The sequence below is a fragment of the Petaurus breviceps genome, unplaced genomic scaffold (genome assembly GCF_028583685.1).
Source record: "Petaurus breviceps papuanus isolate PSGF00001 unplaced genomic scaffold, PetGlider_PUasm1.0 90731, whole genome shotgun sequence".
NCBI classification, from domain to species: Eukaryota; Metazoa; Chordata; class Mammalia; order Diprotodontia; family Petauridae; genus Petaurus; species Petaurus breviceps.
The window spans coordinates 10,027,080-10,048,387 of NW_027187325.1; the positions used below are offsets into that span (position 1 = coordinate 10,027,080).

Below are 21,308 nucleotides of genomic sequence, written 5' to 3' on the forward strand. Positions count from 1 at the left end.
CCCAGAGTCAGGAGGACCTGAGTTCGGATCCAGCCTCAGACACTTAACACACACACACACCCCTAGCCGTGTGACCTTGGGCAAGTTACTTAACCCCAATTGCCCTCCAAAAAGCAAAAAAACACCAAACCAAACAAACAAGAAATGCCTATTGAGGCTGACACAGGCTCCTTTGACAGCCCTACTCTTCCTGGGTCAAAACACAGAACTCATGATCATTCTTTCTCTGACAAACAACAAACCTTTTTTTTCCCTTGGTAGTCTGTTATTCATTTATTCTGATCACAGCGCAGCTTTAAAAAAAATCTCCCTTACTTGACCAGTTTTTTTCTTCACCTTTTAGTCCTGTTATATATCAATTCCAAAGTTCAAATAACCAAGACCATTTAGAATGAGAAGAGTGTAAACAGCAGGGCAAATGGTCAGGTCGAGTGGTTTTTAATAGTGCAGTTATAAAGGATAAGGATTTTTACCAGACCAACTGTATTTGGTGATTCCCTGGCTCAAGCAAGCAAAAGTTATGTGTGAGCCCTTATGCTCTCCTATGCTGAAATGGGTGGGGTGACCTGGAAGGCCTAAGACTGTTGGGAAAGAGCAGAGGTGACGATCAGAGTGAAGAGGAGGGCTCTGAATTTCCTTCTTCAGGGGTGAGAATGAAGGCTCATCAACCAGTCAGAACAGGTGGCAGGCTAGGGAGATGTTCTGCTACTACTGGGTTATATGGTGCCCAGTGGAATATTTTATTTCAGAAGCAACAAAAAATATTGCTAACTTTATTCTACTATATATTTGACATAGTAAAGGTACACAGTAATTTTGTTAATTAACGAGCAATCCCTGGGAAAAGTATCTAATCATTGTGCTGACTCCTACCAATTTAAGGTTTTTGTACCACTCTTCCAACCTAAAACTTAGCAACCACTTGGGCCAGTAACAAGTAGGAACCAAACTCACATTTACCATACTTTCCTCATGACCCCATCCAGGGGACACAAAGTTAATGATTATCAACACTTGTCGGAACATAACCCTCAAACCTCCCACAAAATAATTGCCCCAAAAGTCTGAACTTTAAATTACTAAAGCACATCTTTATTTTGCAATTGAACAATTAAGTTTTTACAACTATATTTATTTTCAAGTTTTACCTAAACGACTTTTTCTCAACAGAAATTAAATATAGCCACAAAATGTTTAACAGCATCTCATGTGATATAATGAAGTTTTTCTTAAGACTAAAACAATATTGGTTAATGAAAATCAGCATTTTCATCCTGGGAACTGCTGGTATTCTGTAGATTATTTTGTTGTATTGATGGCAAGAGCTTTCATCTTTGCTGAGATGACAAAATACACAAGCCCCCTTTTAAAGCATACAGTAAATAGCTGCAGTGAAAAAAAAAGCACAATGACAATTTCATATTGTCCAGTGTTGACCAAATTCAAGTTTATACATTTTTTTTCAACTGAACCCTTTGCTCTTTTGCCGTAGGAAGTTTATCTGATAAGTCCTGATTACAAATATGTACTGGGCGGGGCGATTTTTGTAATAATATGAAGTCATTCAAAATTAATACAAAAATTCACAGGACTAATTTCAGTTTTCAAATGATCAGTTGACAAACTTGGGATAGTCATTAGGCAATGTCCAGTTCAGTGGAATCAGATAAATAAAAAGGGCAGGAGAAACATTTAACTCTTTATTGTAATCAGGATATGGATGAGTTTTTTATTACACATATGCTAGCACCAGGAAAACAAACAAAAAAACCCCACAAAAAACAACCAAAATTCTAGACATTCTCTATACACAAATAATCTTTTCAAAAATTACTATTTAAAATGAGATCACTGTTAAATATACAGTGAAATATCTGTCCCAAAATTAAGCCTACACTGTAGAAAATAAAGACTAGCTTTTCTTATTTGATAAGATAACATGGATGGTAACTGCAGCGTCCTGATGCTGTAGGGCCGGGCAGTTTGTTTATTTGTTGCAGATATGTTCTAACATACAGCAGAAAATAAAACAGCTTAATGTAAACTGTTTTAACCCCTTACGCCCCATTTTTTGGCATGTGCCTCAAGAGTAAAAAGGGTTAGGACTTTTTTTTTCTTAATTGTACTGTTGTACATTATCTACTTATCTTTAGTTATCAAAACCTAAAATAAGTTACAAGTACAAAAAATACATATTTCCAGGTATTTATGTAATGTCAAAATAATGCAAAGCAGAAATGTTCATAGTAAACAAAGCCTGTCTGCAGCTGAAAAACCCAGAGTTTGGCAAGGGGAATCCCTTTGCAGTTTTTGTATTAAATAAATTGCTGAAACATGGACAACTAAGATTTTACCAATGGACTTTTGGAGATATTCAATAAATTACAAATTGATATTGTCAAGGATTCATAGTTGGGTATAAATTTTTTTAATGCTACGTGCTGACTAATTAAATTCCTTTTCTAGTATTCTACTTCTCTCCCCCTCCCCCCCTCCCCCCCAAAAAAAGAAGTCAGTAGTTAAGCATGATATAAAGTGCTACTATTGAATTTACAGGAAGCAGTATGTTCAAATTTGGTTTACTAAACAGAAAACTACATGGCATCTCTGATTTCAAACCCACCTACGGAAAGAAAATTACTGCTGAAATGTTAGAAATGGATGAATGCCAGGAAACTTAAGAAAACATTTGTAAATCTTCCAGCCCAGTATTAACTTGATTTAAGTAAATAACTTGAACATAACATTTCCAGGAGTGAACAGATTTATGGAACCTGTATTTTCCACTTAAAGAACATGGTTGTTTGCAACTCATCTTCACTCTTTTAAACACAATTTGGCAAGTCTGCATCTTTTGCCTTCTAAGGTCCCTATGTTGACTCTGGGAATGGGGGCTCCAATTAAAACATACTTCTCTGTAATTAAACTAATGTAATCAAAATCCTCTTATTCCCAAATGCCTCTTGGTGAAAGATTTCATTTAGTAATGAAGCATTTCATTTATGGCAAACACAATGGATAAGAATTCACTGTGTTTTTCAAATCTTCTAGGCCTGGGAAGCCTGATACTAGCTCTTTAATTTTTTAAGGAACAATTGTAACCAAGACAAAGGAAAAATAAGCCCCATAAATATTTAGAGCATTTCCCTCCCAAGGAAACCTAATTGTTCAAAGTAAATCCAGTTATTAAAACAACTGGAAGGTAAATGAGAGATGTTAATAGATATCAAGAATGGAGACAAGAATGCTTCACAGAGAAGGGATAAAAATTCAGCCTCTGAAACTATAAAAATGACAAGAAATGACCTATTGGGTTGCTATTTTTAGAGAAACCGCTACACAAAATGATCATTCAAAAAAGTTGGTTTCATATTTTAGTTTCTTTGCAGATGAGCTAGTAAATCCTTTAGGATTATAAGTATGTATAATAATATGTTGTGATATTTGACCAAAATAACTCTTGACTCTATATAACTCCTAGAATTAAAAAACCTAACCACTTTATTGCTTCAGTGTACTCTACTTATACTCAAATTCAGTGTATTTGTTGTCTGGCTTAAACCGAAGTTATAACCCTCAAAATGTCTGCCTGAATTTTTGAATGCCTTAGTGACAGTCCCTTGAGATACTACCGCATGTTAAACACACAAAACCAACCAAGAAATATTTGAAAGTATCTTCCTTTTCTCGATTCCTTCACATATATGTCCCCCTCTATATTCCAGAGTTCAAGAATGCAAATCTACCTTTAAAAGCAATATGCTTAAATTTTTACAAATGATATATGGCCCTTAGTTTTCAATCCTAAAGCCAAAAGGAAAACAAAAAGAAAAACAAAAAGAAAACCTGTACAACATACACCATCACAAACTTCAATGACAGTGCTCTTATTTACAATACAGTGAAAACCACTTGAGTGTTAAGCTGCATTTTGTGTCAGGGAAGTGTAACAAACTTTACTTTTTTTCCTTTTCACCCTCTCCCACTTTTTTTCTTTTCAAAGAAATGGTATGAAAATAACTATTTGTAAAATCCAAGTCATAATTCTAACCACTTCTATGTCTGAAAGGTACATTCATGTTCCTTTATAACGTGAATGACATACAAAAACCCAGTTTTCTTTTTTAAAGAAGTCATAATTTATACCTAAAGATTTTTTTTAGCAGTTTTGACCTTTTTTTCTCCATAGAAAAATATATTTACACTTTTTAGGCCATTTATACCACAAGAGATAGAAAGCTAGGTTTAGGTTTAGCTTTTATGGTATGGTAAGGATTTCAAATCCTTTAAAATTTTCTACTGGGAATTCTTAAATATTTTAAAGAGCTTAACTAAGTATTGGAACTTTCTTCTAAAACCATGGCCTTAAAGCATAGCAACTTTTATATTATTTCTTTGCATTTCTTAAGTACAGCACAAAAGTACGGGGTTGATGTAGATAATTTTTCAGGTCATCTAATTATAATGAATTATTTAAAGAATAACTTCTCTGACCACTACACTACACTGCAAAGGACTTTAATCTGCTACAAAAATAAAGTCCTGAAAAAAAAACCCTAAATATAACGTCATCAAATCAGCTTTACAAAGATGAAATATCTATTTTATTGCTGAAGCAATATTTGCATTTGGTGATAGTAGATTATTAAGGATATGTGTAGTGCTGTTAAAAAAAACTGCAAAGCTTGTATAAATAAAGGAAAACTTAGGAGATCGTAGTGCAGATGACGAAAAGCAACTAACAAAATAATATGCTTTGGTCTGGAAATTTGAAGATTGAAACAAAACAAGAATTCTGGTATATAGTTTTAGATATTTTTCTAGAGTACTGAGAGGTTAAGTGACTGGCCAGTGGTCACACACACAGTATATATCCGAGGTAGACTTGAACCCAAGTCCTCCTGATTCCAAGGCTGCTGCTGCCCTTTTATTCACTAGACCACAAAGCTATGGTATTTGAGCTGTTATCAATACAGTCCTAAGTGTATTTTAGAAAACGAGTAATACATGTTCATAAAACCACAACAGGTTAACAAGCTGTCCGACAAACCAGATATGCTATTATACTGATGCCTTAGAATTTAGCAGTAATCAGTTTCTAACTGTTTAATTTGTGGAAACAACATAAAAAGCTATTATGCAAAACTAGAAAATTCTGGCTATGGAGCTGAATTCCATAGAAATTAAAAATCGAAGCCTGCTATTTTGATAAATAGGATGATTTAATGTATACTGGTGAGACAGCCAATGGGAATGGACATCTATTATGCTTTGGCATCAAATTAAGAAGACTGTACTTTTAAACACTGGACATTTGACCAGATTTTTGTTCTAGCAAATAACTATTGTAATGTACTTGGCCAATAGTGCTTTTATTGTTATAGGATAAAACCAGGTTAACATAAACCATAAAAATAAAAAACATCACCTATAACAATAAAACTGCCTATAAATATATCCCCGCATCACTGTGGTATAAATGGTTCGTGTGAACACAAAACTGCTTTGGCAAAGGTACATAAGAATACTTAGATATGCAAAATAGAGATGCTATGTAGTACACTCTTATAGTAATACACTCTTGCTTCCTTTTTAATTCCAGTACATATTCATGATATGAACATAAATTCTATTATAATGGACATGTTCTAAATCTTTATGGTAGACTTTAAGTGCTTTATTAAATTAGCCCTCTGTAATAATAAAATTACAGCCCATACTGTTTTCTTATAATGGCAACCAGTTTTCATAAAGTATGTTGGACTAATGACTTTATAAAAGCTAAAATAATCCCAGCAGGGAGGTAAGAAAAGCAAATTAACGAATCAGTCTCACACCTGCCTTTTGAAGCATAACTATTTGTTCCCTTAAGTGAAATCCCACGACTTCATTGTAGCTGTCATCCAGTGAAAACAATGACTGAGGATAGATCCCCCAGGAAGAACTGAAAAACTGCAAATTATGAACACTTGAGGAATTTAAGCATATTATAAATTATTGGCAGGAACAAATGATTAGTCATAGGATCATAGAGTTAGAGATTAAATGCCTAGGCACAAAAGACAGCAGCTAGAATAGGGAGCAAAGAAGGCATTTAATCCAAGCCTCTTCTCTAATGAGGAAAAAAACTAAGGCCCAGGGAGGTTAAGTGACATGCCCACAAGTTACACACGCAGGAAGCATCAGAGAAGATCTGAAGCCAGGTTTTTGGACTTCAAAGTCAGTGTTCTTTCCATTGGATCAAGATCTCTCTCTAGTCATCAAAAGGCAGTGTGGAACAGTGTAAAGAGCACTAGACTAGAAGTCTGAAGACGAGGGTTCGAGGCCTTGGTTTTTCCTACTAGTTATGTTTGATTCTCTCCCAATCTTCCCTCATGGGTTATTTTACCTTTGGGCGCATTAGTCTGCTCTAGCAAGGCTTGACAACTCCCAAGTACACAACTTTTTCAAGGAAATGGCTTAATAAAAATATTGATAAAATTAAAGCCAATTAAAAAATCAATTATTTTCTTTGAATTCTCCTAATCAAGACGATCAACATTCTTTTTAACTAGCCATGCTGGCAGGTCATTAGAAAGGAATTTAATTCTGTTGATCTAGCTACCACGAATGTATATTTATGTGATACACACATATATTCTAACAGATACTGTTTTCCCTTATATTGTTAACATATATTTTATACCCACATAATATCTACCCAATGTGCTAGGGGGAAAAAAAAACTACAAAAGAGAGATGATAGGCTTTTCTTTCCTATTACAAACCAATGCTCTTAATATCTGCATTTCCACTCATCAAATTAAGAGATGGAATGAAATATTTTCTTTGTGGGAACAGTGGTGGTTTAGGAAATAGGATACTTGGCATTTCCTTACAAAATATTACTTAGGAAGGATGGTGATCAGAATAATAATCCAGAAATTAGGGACCATTACTAGAAATAATTTTTGACCAGAAAGTAAATTTTTCAAAAATTCCACAAGTTCCAGTTATATTAAATTATATGATGTTCAGGAAAGAGGAAAGAATAGGTATATGCATGAAAATGGCTTTAGGATCCTCTTTGTCATTCTTCTGTTGAAGGACAATATACTTGTTAGCTCTAGGAGCATATTAGACCTCCACAACAAATGTAAAAATAAACTTGAGGATATTCCCTGATAAGAAATGCAAGAGTGAGACATTTAAATGTATTTATGACAATTCAAACACATTATCATTTACTTACAGGCACTATGAAGGCGTAAGAACTCAAATAAAACCAACGAATACAGTTGACAACAACAGCTCAAGAACTCTCACTGATGAGAGATATATCAACCACGATATATGCACATGTTCATAATCACACAATTGCCTCCTCCTTGGTCTGGCTTTCACATTGGTTTTTTTATACAATGCCAAACCAAATGGTTGAATTTTCAATTTAACGGAAAAAACACATTAAACTAGTTATTTGGTATCGTTTAGACAAGATTATCTAACTGTTTGAACAGAATTCTTTACTTTTCACCAGGTTCTAATGGTAGTATATAGACATCTACATTAAATTTATCTGTGATTGGTAGAGGATTTTTAAACAGGGCTTACTATATTTTTTTCATCGTTCATTTTGGGAAGAATATGTTATTTGGGCATAAGTAACAGAATTTACCTTTAGTTATCAGTTTATATGTAATTTTACTATTTAGTATAATTCCTGTAAAACCTCATGGGTCCTTATTATTTGAGACTTCTATTAACTTACAATTATTCATCTAGATTATACTGAAGTCTCTCACAGTGTGCAACATTTTTAACATCCAAAAATGGCATCCTAAAATGCCCATTTGAATCTATGCTCTACATAATTTATTAAGACAATACACAAATCTTCAGAAAACCATTTGTAAATAGTATCTCTTCTCAGTCATAATATATACATATATATGTATATAAAATCATCTTTGCATCTCACATTCAAAATAGGTGAGTAAATCCTTATGTATATCAAACTGGACAATTTAAAAAATTCTTTCTTCCCACAGGCTACAAAAAAGGAAATAAACATATACACAACCAAAATGAACTCTGATATTATATCAGAGATATAAAACTCTTCCTCCTGATATGTATATAATTTAAATAAGTAGCACATGCAAACAGGGGCAATTTAATTGTACACCACAGTGACAAGAAAAACCACAGTCAAAGTCATTAAGAAACAAAAGCTAGAAACAAACCAACAGTGCTTCACTGCTTACTTAAAAGACACTAAACCAAACAGAGCAATATGGACATAAGATGACATCAGTCAAAATGAGTTTTGAAAAGTAAATTTTTGTAGGGGATAGGAAGAAAAAAACCCTTAAGTCACTGTTACATATTTATATCTGTGGTATCTGTGTATCCTTCGTATTGCCATCAAAAGACAGAGGAGGGACAAAATTAAACATCCAATCTGAAGAACCGAGTAGCTCTCACTGAAATGAAAACCCTCTCCCCCCAAAAGGAATGTGCCACATTTTAAAATAACTTCACAGCAGCAGGCTGCTTATTTACTCAGTAAGCAAAATAGCTTTGTTTTTCACAGGAACAAACAAGCATTGAATAAAGAGGAATGGCATTTTCTCGACCCCTTATCTCACAATATACTTCCAATACTAGATACCATTAGAAAATGTGAACCCATTCAAAATGCATAAAAAGGTGAGAATGTACACTATACACACCTTCCCCACAGGGTTGTATGAGTGCCTTTTCATTAGCCATTTGGGAAGTCTCAAGGCACTTAAGGGGTTAAGACATAATGCATGCATTCATTTACATTATGTATGAGAAGTTACATGACTTGAAACAAACCAATTTTATGGACTGAGACTGCCATGTTATCCATTGCAAAGCATTCTGTAGGTTCATATTTATACTTTTTATAAGAGGCTGGCAAATGGGCATCTTCCTAACAAAAGAAAATTCCATTTTTGCTCTAATAACCAGCAGATCTATTTCCAGGGAGTGTTGGGTAACATGTGCCACATCAATAGGCAGTGTATTGGCTAATATTCAGAATATTGCTAATGTCTTAAAAAAAAAAAACAAAAAAAGAACCAGTACACTGTAACTATATGAAACATTGGAGAAGACTGTGGCCGACGGCTGATGTTCACTTATTTTTGTTTCCAAGATGCAGGTGAGTAACACAGATGGTAAGAATTCTAGGCCTCGTTTTTAGCAATTCAACCAGAAGAGGACTGGATGAGCATCACCATGACATTTCATCAATTACTCTGAACCCATTTAAGTTCATTCATCTTTTTTTTTTTTGTTCGGAGCAAAGAATGAAATGAAGTCTTCAAACATAGGAGTTATAGAGTTTGAGAGACTGACTTGTTTCAACATAAAGTGCAACAGTGCTGAATTTTCTAAGTCTTTTGTCAATTCTTCATTGTTATCTGATGCCATTGTCTGTGAGTAGTATTATGGTGGCACAGTGGATACAGCCAGTTCTGTTATAACGGACAAGAATTTTCTATAAAGATCCCAGCCCTTTTGTTCTCTTATTTATGCAACTATGTCTTTAAAGGTTTAATAAACCCTTCTTCATAAACCTTCAAAATAGCTTCACAAACAAATCTGTATTGACTCTGAAAAAGAAGATAGAATCAGTTAGAAAAAAACATAGTATCAATAATATAGGCCATGCTTTCTTGTTAGAACATTAATTTAATTCCATACAATCCTTTGCTTAATACAAAATCAAATACTACAAAAGGAACTCATCCAAAACATGATTAAAGTCACTGATCCAAAAAAAAAAGAGAGAATAAAAATTCAAAAGCTTCTAAATATTAAATAACTTTTACTGATATATTATTAAACTAAATCTTACATTGAGATTACATGTATCATAAATACCTTGAACCAAAAGTTCAAATAATAAACCTTTCTGGGCCTCAATTTCCACACCTTTAAAATGAAATTAGACAAAATTCTCTTTTAATTCTAAGATTCTATTATTCTTTTTTTGGATTTGCTTTAATGCAATTTGATGACAGTCACCCAGTAGTCTGACTTCCAGGTTATTGTATAATAATGGAAATTTCATTATAAAAGACTTGTTAATTACAACAGAGCTATTACATTGGAAGCTCTCTTAAGATACTTCATTCCGTGATTGTATGATTCTTACTGTTCCCCATGATGTATATGACACTGGGCAGAGACAGTCTGGGTATTAAAAAATCGATATGCTTGTTTATAAAACTTCAGCAAACAGAGTAAATGGAAGATTAGCCTTAATGTCAAGAGGGCCTGATTTCAAGTTCTGCCTGTGGTATACAGATGTGTGACCATGGGGAGATCATAACCTCTCAGTTCCTGACACTTCTCTCTAAGGCTATAAATTACAGTTAGGTCGTTAATGTGCATCAAGAGAGGGAGTTTTCAGACTGGGATGAAACCAGAGGTCTGGAAACCTCCTTCTTCCCCAACCCCCTCAAGAAAAAAAAAAAGCACATAATACCTGAACACAAAAATTTGCTGGGGAAGTAAGGATAAAACAAGTGCAAGGTATAATAAGTTACTATTTGCATTTAGCATAAAAAGCACTGTACTTACAGGTGTTTGAATCATCATGGCTCTCTGATCTCTCATTGTCCTTACAATATCTAGTGGATAAACTGGTTGATTGCACTCAATGAGACACATAGCTGTTTCCATAGTGATAAGAACCCCCGTTCTTCCAATCCCAGCACTAGGAAAAAAAAGAAATGGGGTAGAGAACTTGGCTGAAAAATTTCTTGATGAATTCTTGTAAATGAGATGCACTGAAAAAAATTTAATTGAAACTGTAATGATCATATTCTATTTGTAAGCAAGGGTTGTCTGCTATGGAATTTTAGTTATAGAAATATGATTTTAAGAAGAAAATCAGAACAATAATGGTCTAAGAAGGTGAATAAATTTCTCTGGTTTACTGTTCCCCAGGTTACCATTTTCCCCATAATTAGAAATAAGAATATTGGTTAAAAATTTACAGGAATTTTTAGCAAGTTGACTAAAAGTATAAGTGCTTGTAAGAAAATATTTTTTAAAAAAAGCTATAAAAATCATAAAGTAAAAAACTACTGCTAGTGCCTTCCCTTTCACACTTCCTTGTAGTTAACTACTTTGTGTTTACTCTCTTTATACTTATTCTGCACATACTAATTTATGTCCTTTCTGTCTCCCCTGTTAGAATGCAACTGCTTTTGGAGAAGGGATTCGATACTTGTTGAACAATATGTGTTATGACTATAAGGTAACCCCTGCTTTCTACTAAGGCCAAGGTTTCATTTTTTTTTTTTTACTATGCCAAGGTTTCATTTATTTTTTGAGAAGACCTATGTATGTCTGTAGGCAAATAAGAAAGTGACAAATTCGGCATTTTTCCTATTATGCCAAGGTTTCATTTATTTTTTGAGAAGACAAAAATGTATGTCTGTAGGCAAATAAGAAGGTGACAGTAAAGACCATTCAATAAACACTTACTGACTTCTTCTACATGCAAGATGCCTTGCTAGGATCTGAGAATATAAATCTATTCCATAGGAGACAGGGGGGATTAGAGACAAAGAATGATTATCAGAGTCTTGGAGGAAGACATGATAAAGGAGAAGGGAGTAAGGGACAGAGAGAAAGAGAGAGATAAGCTTTAAGAAAGAGTATGTAGGCCATCTCTATTTCATCTGAGACAGAGGAGAAATGAGTGATGACACTTAGAAACTTTGAGAAATGGTGGTGAGGGGCAGCTAGGTGATACAGTGAATAGAGCACTGGCCCTTTGAGTCAGGAGGACCTGAGTTCCAATCCGGCCTCAGACACTCAACACAAAAACTAGCCATGTGACCTTAAGCAAGTCACAACCCCAACTGCCCTGCCTTCCCCCCTCTGAAAAAAAAAAAAAGAGAAATGGTGGTGAGAAAAAGAAGAAACACCTTTTAGATCCCTTCAATCTCCTCTGTCTAAAATTTCCTCCTAATTTTTACCTATTTAGTTCCTGTCTGTCCTTTAGGGTTTAACAAAATGTCATTTTCTTTCTTTTTTTTTGGCTTTTTGGAGGGCAATTGGGGTTAAGTGACTTGCCCAAGGTCACAAGGCTAGTTTTTGTGTTAAGTGTCTGAGGCTGGATCTGAATACACGTCCTCCTGACTCCAGGGCCAGTGCTCTATTCCCTGCGCCACCTGGCTGCCCCAAAATGTTCTTTATAAACCTCTTTCCTAATTGGCCCTAACTGGAAATAATTCTCCTTTATCTGAATTCTAATAGCATTCTGTTTATACTTTCCATTGCACTTTCCTTTTCATTTCTTCCTCATTTTTTTCAATATGGCTAATGCAGCATTTTTTTTTTTGTATGACCATACATATTTGTTTTTTTCAAAACTTCTCTGTTGTTTACTTTAAACAGCCCAGATTAATGAAATTACAACACATGTTAAAGATGAGACTTTCACTTCATGGTCAAGCACCAGCATGATCATGCACACAGCACTGAGTTATTTTGTAGAAAAAATACCGCTGCAGGTATTCCTTGATGAATACTCACTTTCTGAATGATTCACTCCCCTTGCTCTGTTTCTGAATCCAGTTAAATTCAATTGGGACACTCAACTCCTTCGCCAGTCTTAGGCTCAGCTTGTCAGACATCAATTTTACACCAGGTTTAATTCCTATGTTCAAAACTTAAAGACAGTTTCTCTGCTTTCCAGTCAGCAAGGCATATGAGGCCCAGGGCTCTTTACAGGTTTGTATGGCACAGAAAAGTGTGGATGCTTGTAGCAAAGGATATTTACAGGATAAATTAGATTGAAACCAAAGAGACAGTGGTGGATAAAGTCAACTTTGTGTTTCAGGGCCTGAGAAGAACTGTACCTTCTACTGTTTACACGAATTTATTGAGCTTAAATTGATCAGTAAGGTTGATCAAGAATGGAGTTTAAAAAACCACCTAGGTACAAAAAACTCTCTAACACATTTAGAACAGGGTTTTTAGTTCTTGAAAACATATCACTAAGCTTCATAGGGTGTTCCCTCAGCAGTCTACTATAGAGAACACTCATGCCATGGCCTGCAGACCTGGACAAATGGGGGATTACTTGTTCTTTAAAAAAAAAAAAGTCAGTAGTACATAAAGTGCTTTTTTAATGAAATAAATTTTAAAGAGATGTACAGCCAGGCTCAAGTTGTGCAGTTCACAAGCATGGAGGGGAGGAAAAAAAAGTCATATTTAACCAAGGACTAAGCTGGACTTGCTACCAAGGTGGATTTCTCCTGGATGGTGCTGGTGCTGATGCAACTGGACTGGGAACAGGTGCAGCAGGCAGAGATTTCTCTTCATTCTGTCCCAGGTCAACTTGTAAGTCTGCCTCCACATTTTCATGTATATCACCTTCTCTCTTTGGACCTAAAAACTCTCCAGGACCAGCTTCAGAAGAGTTTCTTCTTTGGAGTCCAGATGGTTCAGAATTATCCCTACTAGACTGAGCCCCTGCTGACTTGGCCCAAGAAGGTTGATTTTCTTCAGATGTTCCAAAAATATTAGATGCCATTTTGTTCTTTCTCACTGGTTGTTCTGTAGGCTCCTCAAAGCCCAAAGTAAAATTAGACGCACTACCTGGAAGACGCAATACCCGAGAGCTATTCCTGCCATTGGGGTCGACGCCCTTGACCATACGTATTTGTAATGGACTTTTGTTTTTCTTGCCATCTCAGTGGTAGTGGAGGATAGAAGGGAGGGAGAGAATTCGGAACTGAAAATAAAAATGAATTAAAAAAAACAGTTGTCTCCTCTTTTCATATGGGAAACCCAACAATTCTGAGAATACCTCTGGTCAACTTGTGAAAGGTGAGCAGGAATATTTGCAAACCTTAAATTACTATATGATGGCTAAATTAATTATAGTTTAAAGAATGATACATAAGGGTACATAATAATTATTCTTCCTTTCAGATAACCTATTTATGCACCTATTCATTCAAAAAAGTCAGGAAATAGAATACCTGCAATGAACAATGATAGGCTCTTCTTTGCCAGCTCTCTTATTTCGTACGTGACAGACAAAATCAAGAAAGTCACTTGAATCATCAGGGACTCCATGGTCAGGCCAGGCTATGTACTGAATCTGGGTGAGCTGACGACTCTCATTTTTCTATGACAAAAATTGAAATTGTAAGCTTAGCATTTAGGAATGCTTTTCAAACATAAAAGAGTTCTTGCACCTTAACTCTGAAAGTAAAGCAGATCCAAGTCAACAAAAATTATAACATGAAGTAATTAATAATTAAGTTTTACAGGTTTTCCTGTATGCTACGAAAAAATTAATGTCACAGAAACTGTACCTACTAGTTTGTTTTTAGTAATCTAACATTTATGCATGTAAAATTAATATCTATTTCCATTTGAAAGGTTGGTTCTGTTGAAAGCACTGAAGTTTATGACAGGTTAAGTATAATAATAATAAATAGCTAGCATCTATACAATACCTACTCTGTGCCAGGCACTGTGCTAAGTGCTTTACAAGTCTTGTCTGAATCTCACAATATTATTATTATTATTATTCTCATTTCACAGTTGAGGAAACTGAGGCAGCAGAGAGCAAGTGACTTAAGATCACGTGTCAGGTAAAACTGCATTTAGTTTTGACAACATAAAAAGTTTTCATTATGATTTCTTAAAAAAAACAAATGCAACATGTGGAATAAACATTTTATGTTGCTTTTGGAGAAAAGATAAAGATTTTTCATTTATTAATTTTATGATATTGTAGAAAATGATGAAATTTTAGATCTTAGAGCAAGATACAGTATATTCTGTACATTTAGATGCTTCTTTAATGGAGTGGAGGAGGGGAGAAACACTGAAAAACAGGAAGATGTGATTGGATCTGTGTAAAGGTGATAAAAAAGCCAAGATTGCCTAAAAGTCACTGAAAGAGGTGATTCCTAGACAGAACTGATTAAAAAAAAACATTCTGAGAAAAAAATGCTTATGTGATTATGGAACTTTAAGTTCCTCATTCACATCTTTGGGAATTTTTAACTAGGATTCTCTTACTACTGTGGAATCTTAAAAGTTCACAAGATACTCCAATATGGGAACACCTCACACATGAGAACAACTTCACAATTTAGAAGATGGCTTCAAACTCAGAAACAAGGGGGGAACAAAGGCTATATGTTATGTGATAAGTGCTAATTGTCACAAAGCTGAAGCACTAATGATCATCCTCTCTATTTACGAGAGAGCCTTGCAGACTCTTACTTGGGCTTAACACTGCTATCAGCCCAATCATGACATAGGAAAGGTTGGTATGCTCTTCTGCAGGGCAGAATATAGTTTCCTTACCTTTCTACTGGGTGCCTAGACCAATGGTGTCAAATACAAACAGAAAGCGTCAAATTCAAGGAAATGGGGGCATTCTGTAATGGGTGCATATTGATTTGGAAAACCATACAATAATATTATCCATGTTCTATTGTATTTGTATTTATTTAATTAAATATTTCTCAACTATATTTTAATTTGGTTCCAGATGCATCCATTCTAATACCTCTGGCCTAGATCATCAACTCTTTGCCCTAGAGCAGGGCAAATCTTAGCCTGGGATGCCTGAATCTGCTTTTAAAAATACTTTCATAACTCTACTTCAATATAACTGGTTTCCTTTTGTAATGTTACAGATTTATTTTAAGCATTTAAAAACCACTATTCTGAGAAGGGGACCACAGGTTTCACCAGACTCCCAAGGGGACCTAGAGACAAAGATTAAAAACCTCTGTGCTGGAGGATCAGTTCCAAATTAGTTTCCATTTCTAGAATTGGTGGTATTCAAATAACACATAGGGAAAGGCACGCAGTGGCTAGGAATATAATACGCCTTTTTAATTTGTTCAACAACCTCCATTCAGATTTACAAGTGAGACATTTTACTACATTGCCAAAACCTGTTTCGAGAGCCCAAGTAATCAATAACATGGTTATACACACAGTTGAACACATTTTTTCTGTATTTAAATCTAGGGCTAGAGAGAGACTTTTCTTTGAGCACAACTGACATTCGATGCAATGCACTCTCACCTCTAAGTTGCATAGTGTCATGTTTCTGAAGACATAGGCAGAATTTCCTTCTTCGGAATGGCAGGTGACCTGGAAATTCCCATATAATGAACTTTCTGTGAGTTCTGGCCAATACTGATGACACTTAACCTAAGGTAAAAAAAATTTCCAATGCAATTGTGTTTGTATTTAAATTCATAAACGCTCTATCTGATCCAGAGCCCCTCCCAAACATCTATATTTACAGAATACTAACAGATGAACAAAGTGCTTTACCATCAGCCTCTGATACTACCTGGTGGCCCTGAGCACGTCACTTCCCCTCCCTGGGCCTCAGTTTTCTCATTTACAAAATGAGGAGATACACTTAATGGCCTCAGTAGTCCCTTCCAGCTCTACATCTATAAGCCAAATATCTCCTTTCATTTTCATAAAAAACCTACATGGTATATATTCATTTAAAAAAAACTGAGGCTAAGAAATAATAGTAACTCATTGCTGTTATTATTGCCAGGATAGTGCCTAGCACTTAAGCGCTTAATAACTGTTGACTGATTGCATATTCAGCATGGACAGGACCATCTTCCCAATGGGCCATCATCTCATGACTTTCCTGGAACTGGACATACTAGTACTATTTTAATAGTTACTCACTGAGTGAAATCTTCAGTGAAATCCTAGGAAAACCTTAACCAAGACATCACAAGAGTATAAGACCACAGGCTAAAAAATCATTTGATTGTTCCGGTCATGGAGAAGTTCTCCACCTCGCAGCACACAGGGTCCAGGCTCTGACTTACTCTGCCTCGTTCCACTTGTGTTGTTAACATCACAACCATGGAGGAACCTTGCTCCCAAGTCATCCGCCAAAAATCTGTGCAAGTGTTTGGTAATGGCCCTTGACAAGCAATGTACTGATTTATAATGCTGGAAGAAGGGATTTCCATCTAAAAGGAAAAGAACACACACTACTTGTTTATCATCCCCCTTGGTCAACTAAGTATATGGATCACAGAGTAAATCTTTGCTGGATAATTTAAATTATAAAATCAAATCAGAACAAAAAAGGGCTTTAAGGATGAAAAAGACATGACTGACAGGATAAATTTTCAGGACTGTTTCTGTTTGTTTATATATCTCTGTTGTAAGATAAATGACCATGGAAAAGGACAAGTATGCTAAGGAAAGAAAAAGATAACAAATCCTAATGTCTTAATTCTAGGAACAATAGAGTTACTTAAAATACATAGTTCTGATATAAAATTTCTAGCTAATCAGGAGTCACTGTTTTATTATTGCCAGATTTATGAAAATAATTTAAATCAATAATTTACTAATTATAATGTGGTGAAGAGAGAATCTTATTAACACATTTTTCATGACAGTACAACAAATCTTTTTTACCCATGTCTAATTTTATCAGGAGAGGAATGTTTTTGGTAATGCTGATCATTATAATATCTATTTGTGACTCCTTTAGAGAAATTAGGAAGACAGCCTTTACTTATTTATTTCAACAAATATTTATTAAGCAATTATAACATGCCAAGAGCAGGGGATACAAAGACAAAAGTGAGATAGTCTCTGGTCTTAAGGAGTTGACACTATTGGAGAGGAGGAAAGAAACAATATGAACACAGGGAAATGCAATGCAATTTTGGAAGGAGGGACAGTGCTAGCAAGTAGGGGATTATGAACCTCTAGTTTAAGACATGGTACTCGTTACTGAGTCTTAAAGGAGGTGAGGGATTACAGAAGTACAAGGTAAGGAGGAAACATTCCAGGCATGAAGGATACTCTAAGATGTGGAGATGGAAGACAGAATGTTGTGTACAGGGAAAATAAAGAAGGCTGGCCAGGCTGAGACATTAAATTCATGAAGAATAGTCATATGTAATAAACCTGGAGAGGCAGGCTAGAATAGATTTTAAAATGCTAAACAAAAAGTTTTAACTTTAGTCTACAGATAAGTGGGAGCCACTGGAACTTCTAAAACTGTGGAGTGACAAGTTCAGAGCTGTTTTAGGAATCAAATATCAATTTGGCAGCTTTGTGGAAGATGTACAGAGAGAGACAGACTTCAGGCAGGGACACCAATTAAGAAGGCTACTGTAATAGTCCTGGCAGGACATGATTAAGACTTCATCTGTGAGGGGCGGCCAGGTGGCACTGGGAGTAAGAGCACCGGCCCCAGTGTTGGGATGACCTGGGATCGAATCTGGGCTCAGACACTCAGCACCACACCCAGAAATAACTGGCCGTGTAACCTTGAGCAAGTTACTTAACCCCAATTGCTTAGGGGCGGCCAGGTGGCTCAGAGAGTAAGAGCACCGGCTCCAGCGTTGGGATGACCTGGATCAAATCCAGGCTCAGATACTCAGCACCACACTCAGAAATAATAACTGGCCGTGTAACCTTGACCAAATTACTTAACCCCAATTGCTTAAGAAAAGAAAAAAAAAGACTTCATCTGTGTTCTAGGCTCCACTCCTGATTCTCTGGACTTTTCCCATCATGCTATAGGAGCCTCCTCATCTTGGAAGATGCCTACTCCCTTGTAGCCTTCTCATCTTAGAACATCTTTTCCTGGCTCTTGTATCTGCTTCCTCTCACTGGTAAGTTCCTTCAGGAATCTCCCTGTTGAGGAAGGGTGCAGGCCAGCTATTTATTTCTTTCCTAGCTGTTTCTCCAGATTTCTCCACCAGGCCCCTGACATTAGAGCCCTGCCCCTTTGCTGTCTTTCCACCTCTTCTTTATAAGTTGTTTCCCCTTAGAAACTAAGTTCCTGAAGGGCAGGGGCTATGTTTTTATTTGAATTTGCATTCCCAGCACTTAGCAATGTCAGACACATAGTGATTGTTTAATAAATGCTTCTTTTTGCTTGCTTTTTGGAGGGTTACTGGGGTTAAGTGACTTGCCCAAAGTCACACGGTTAGTAAGTGTCATGTCTGCAGCCGGATTTGAACTCAGGTCCTCCTCACTCCAGGGCCGGTGCTTTATTCACTGTGCCACCTAGCAGCCCCATAAATACTTCTTGATTTGAAGCAAGGTATGGTCACATGGGAGGAGAGAAGGGAATTAATGTAAGAGTTGTGATGGAGGTAGAAGTGATTTGGCAACTAAATGTATATGGGGTTTTGTAATGGGAATGCAAATTTGGAAGATCTTCCCTGCCCCTAGGCTAAAGTGCACCTAAAGCCTGGGGTGGGAGGCTTGTTTTTCAGTAGATACTTTTTGATTGGCCAGTGGGTCAATAAGGTTGTTATATTCTCTGAGCCAGGAGAAGGCTATATAAGCCCTGATGTGTAGCTTTGTTTTGGGGGCTCACTTTGAGAAGTGTTCTGTGATTTGATCTGGATTATGGGAAGCCGTTGTCCAGAGCCCCCCGGCTTTGAAAAACCTAGATGTTGAAAGCCAGATGTTGATTGGGTATGGATGTAATGGCTGGACAGTTTGGAAAGCTGTCTACTTGATCTGTTTCTGTCTTGATAAATTTTGCCTGTATACTTTGAAGTTCAGGGTGCTGACCTTTTTCCCCTGAACAAGGTAAACGATATATGTTTGACTGATTATAGTAAGCTTGTTAACCCATTCTGGTTGCTTTCCTTTATCAAAGCAGATCCAAGAACCTGTATGGGCAGCCACCCTGAGGACGCTTGGGGTGCTTGCTGCTACAGGTTTGAAGAAGGAAGAAGAGCTGAGGACAATGCAAAGGCCCGAAACCTTGGTGATGAGAATGGTATCTTCATAGAAAGTGGGGAGTTTAGAAGACCTTTTAGATACGCTGAATTCCACATGCCTACAAGACACAGGGAGCTGCCCTAGAGAATTACGTATTGTCCTAGTTATATGTAAGACTGTTAGGGTTTTACAAGTTCTATAGGGAGCCAACCGCTTACTTCTTTGAGATCATTTATGACTGGTGTGTAGTAAATAATTTTATTATACGCTAATACAGACTGTGTAGTTTCTCAGGACAGTGTATTGTGAGGTTCAAGGACTTTGTCCCTTGTTTATTTACTGACATGTATGAGGCAGGTATAGAGTCAGGTAAAAATACTATTTTAAGCCTCCATTAAGTACGGGTAGGAAATAAAGAACATTTAAGGACTCGTGGTTTACAAAATCTCATGCCAAGTGACAGTCCTAATGCCCTCCTCACTCCAGACACCACTGGTGTAATAAGAAAATTAAACTCACATTTATGTAATTCGCGTTGATGTAGTCGTCATCATCCTTTAAAATGACCCGTGTAGCATCATCTGAAAAAAAGAGCATTAAACCATGTTATTTGGCAGCCGTGAATCAGAAGGACCAAACACCGCACACTGAAGTTTTACAGCATACTCACAAGGCGAAATGTCTCTGTATCTATTTTTGGAAATATTCTGAGGTAATTTGGCACAAGACATTGTCATTCCAGGCTTTTTCCTATAGAGTTGCTATAAGAGAACAAGTCAGACAGTTCTGGTTACACAGTACTGAGTCCACATTAGCACAAAGACAACATCTATAAATGTACAGAAGTAACTTCAAGGTCATCACTACAACAAGAAGCAACGAACTCAATTATTTTTACACAATCTACGTGAAAATCTGTGATATTCTTCTTGGTAACTTGCTGAAGATGTTACTAATGAAATGGAGAATTTCAACTATTTGTTCTTTGTCATAAAATTGTTGCACTGCATTTGGAGTTGGCTCTGCCATTTAGTAAACATAATACTTTGGTATTTCTTTTCATTTTCCTAACCCTCATTTGCCAACTTCATTTTGTAAAAGTACTTGGATCAATAACCTTACAGGCTTGTAGGGACTAAAGTGCTTTATAAACCATAAAGTACTATATACATGTGAATGATTTTTGTTACTACATAAAAAAGAGAAAACTTTAACTAAGGAGTGAAAGTGAATATTTAAAAAAATCCTAAAAACCCAAACTGGAAAACAAATTTACCTATCAAACTGGCAAAGATGATAAAATGCGTAAAAATTGAATACTGGTGGGGTTCTAGAGAAAAGAAGGAAAGCTCTTTAGGGATCTGTGAAATGGTCCAACTTCTTTGGAAAAGAATATGGAATTTTACAAGTTCAAGAGTTGACTTATCAATTTCATTAGAGAGTAAGAAAATAATATTCACAGCTGTACTAATTGTAGCAGTAAAAAATGCGAAAAAATTATGTGCCCAATTATTGTAGATGGGCCAAATAAATTACAGTGTATGAATGTA

General features: G+C 35.9%; 1 protein-coding gene and 1 pseudogene across 6 annotated transcripts in view; both read right to left on the reverse strand.

Moving 5' to 3' along the window:
* Positions 1-1,070: 1,070 nt before the first annotated feature.
* PTPN4 (protein tyrosine phosphatase non-receptor type 4) overlaps positions 1,071-21,308 on the reverse strand; it is a 225,042-nt gene continuing 204,804 nt past the window's right edge. For all 6 annotated transcript variants that reach the window (XM_069066917.1, XM_069066916.1, XM_069066920.1 and 3 more), the window contains 7 exons: positions 20,429-20,519; positions 20,278-20,339; positions 16,878-17,024; positions 16,099-16,227; positions 14,022-14,170; positions 10,600-10,735; positions 1,071-9,626 (listed from right to left, as the gene is read on the reverse strand). In XM_069066917.1, coding sequence (XP_068923018.1) covers positions 9,552-9,626; positions 10,600-10,735; positions 14,022-14,170; positions 16,099-16,227; positions 16,878-17,024; positions 20,278-20,339; positions 20,429-20,519 — 789 coding nt within the window. In that variant the 3' untranslated portion in view covers positions 1,071-9,551. The remainder of the gene's footprint in view (positions 9,627-10,599; positions 10,736-14,021; positions 14,171-16,098; positions 16,228-16,877; positions 17,025-20,277; positions 20,340-20,428; positions 20,520-21,308) is intronic.
* Positions 12,389-13,832, reverse strand: LOC138145263 (jupiter microtubule associated homolog 1 pseudogene; annotated as a pseudogene).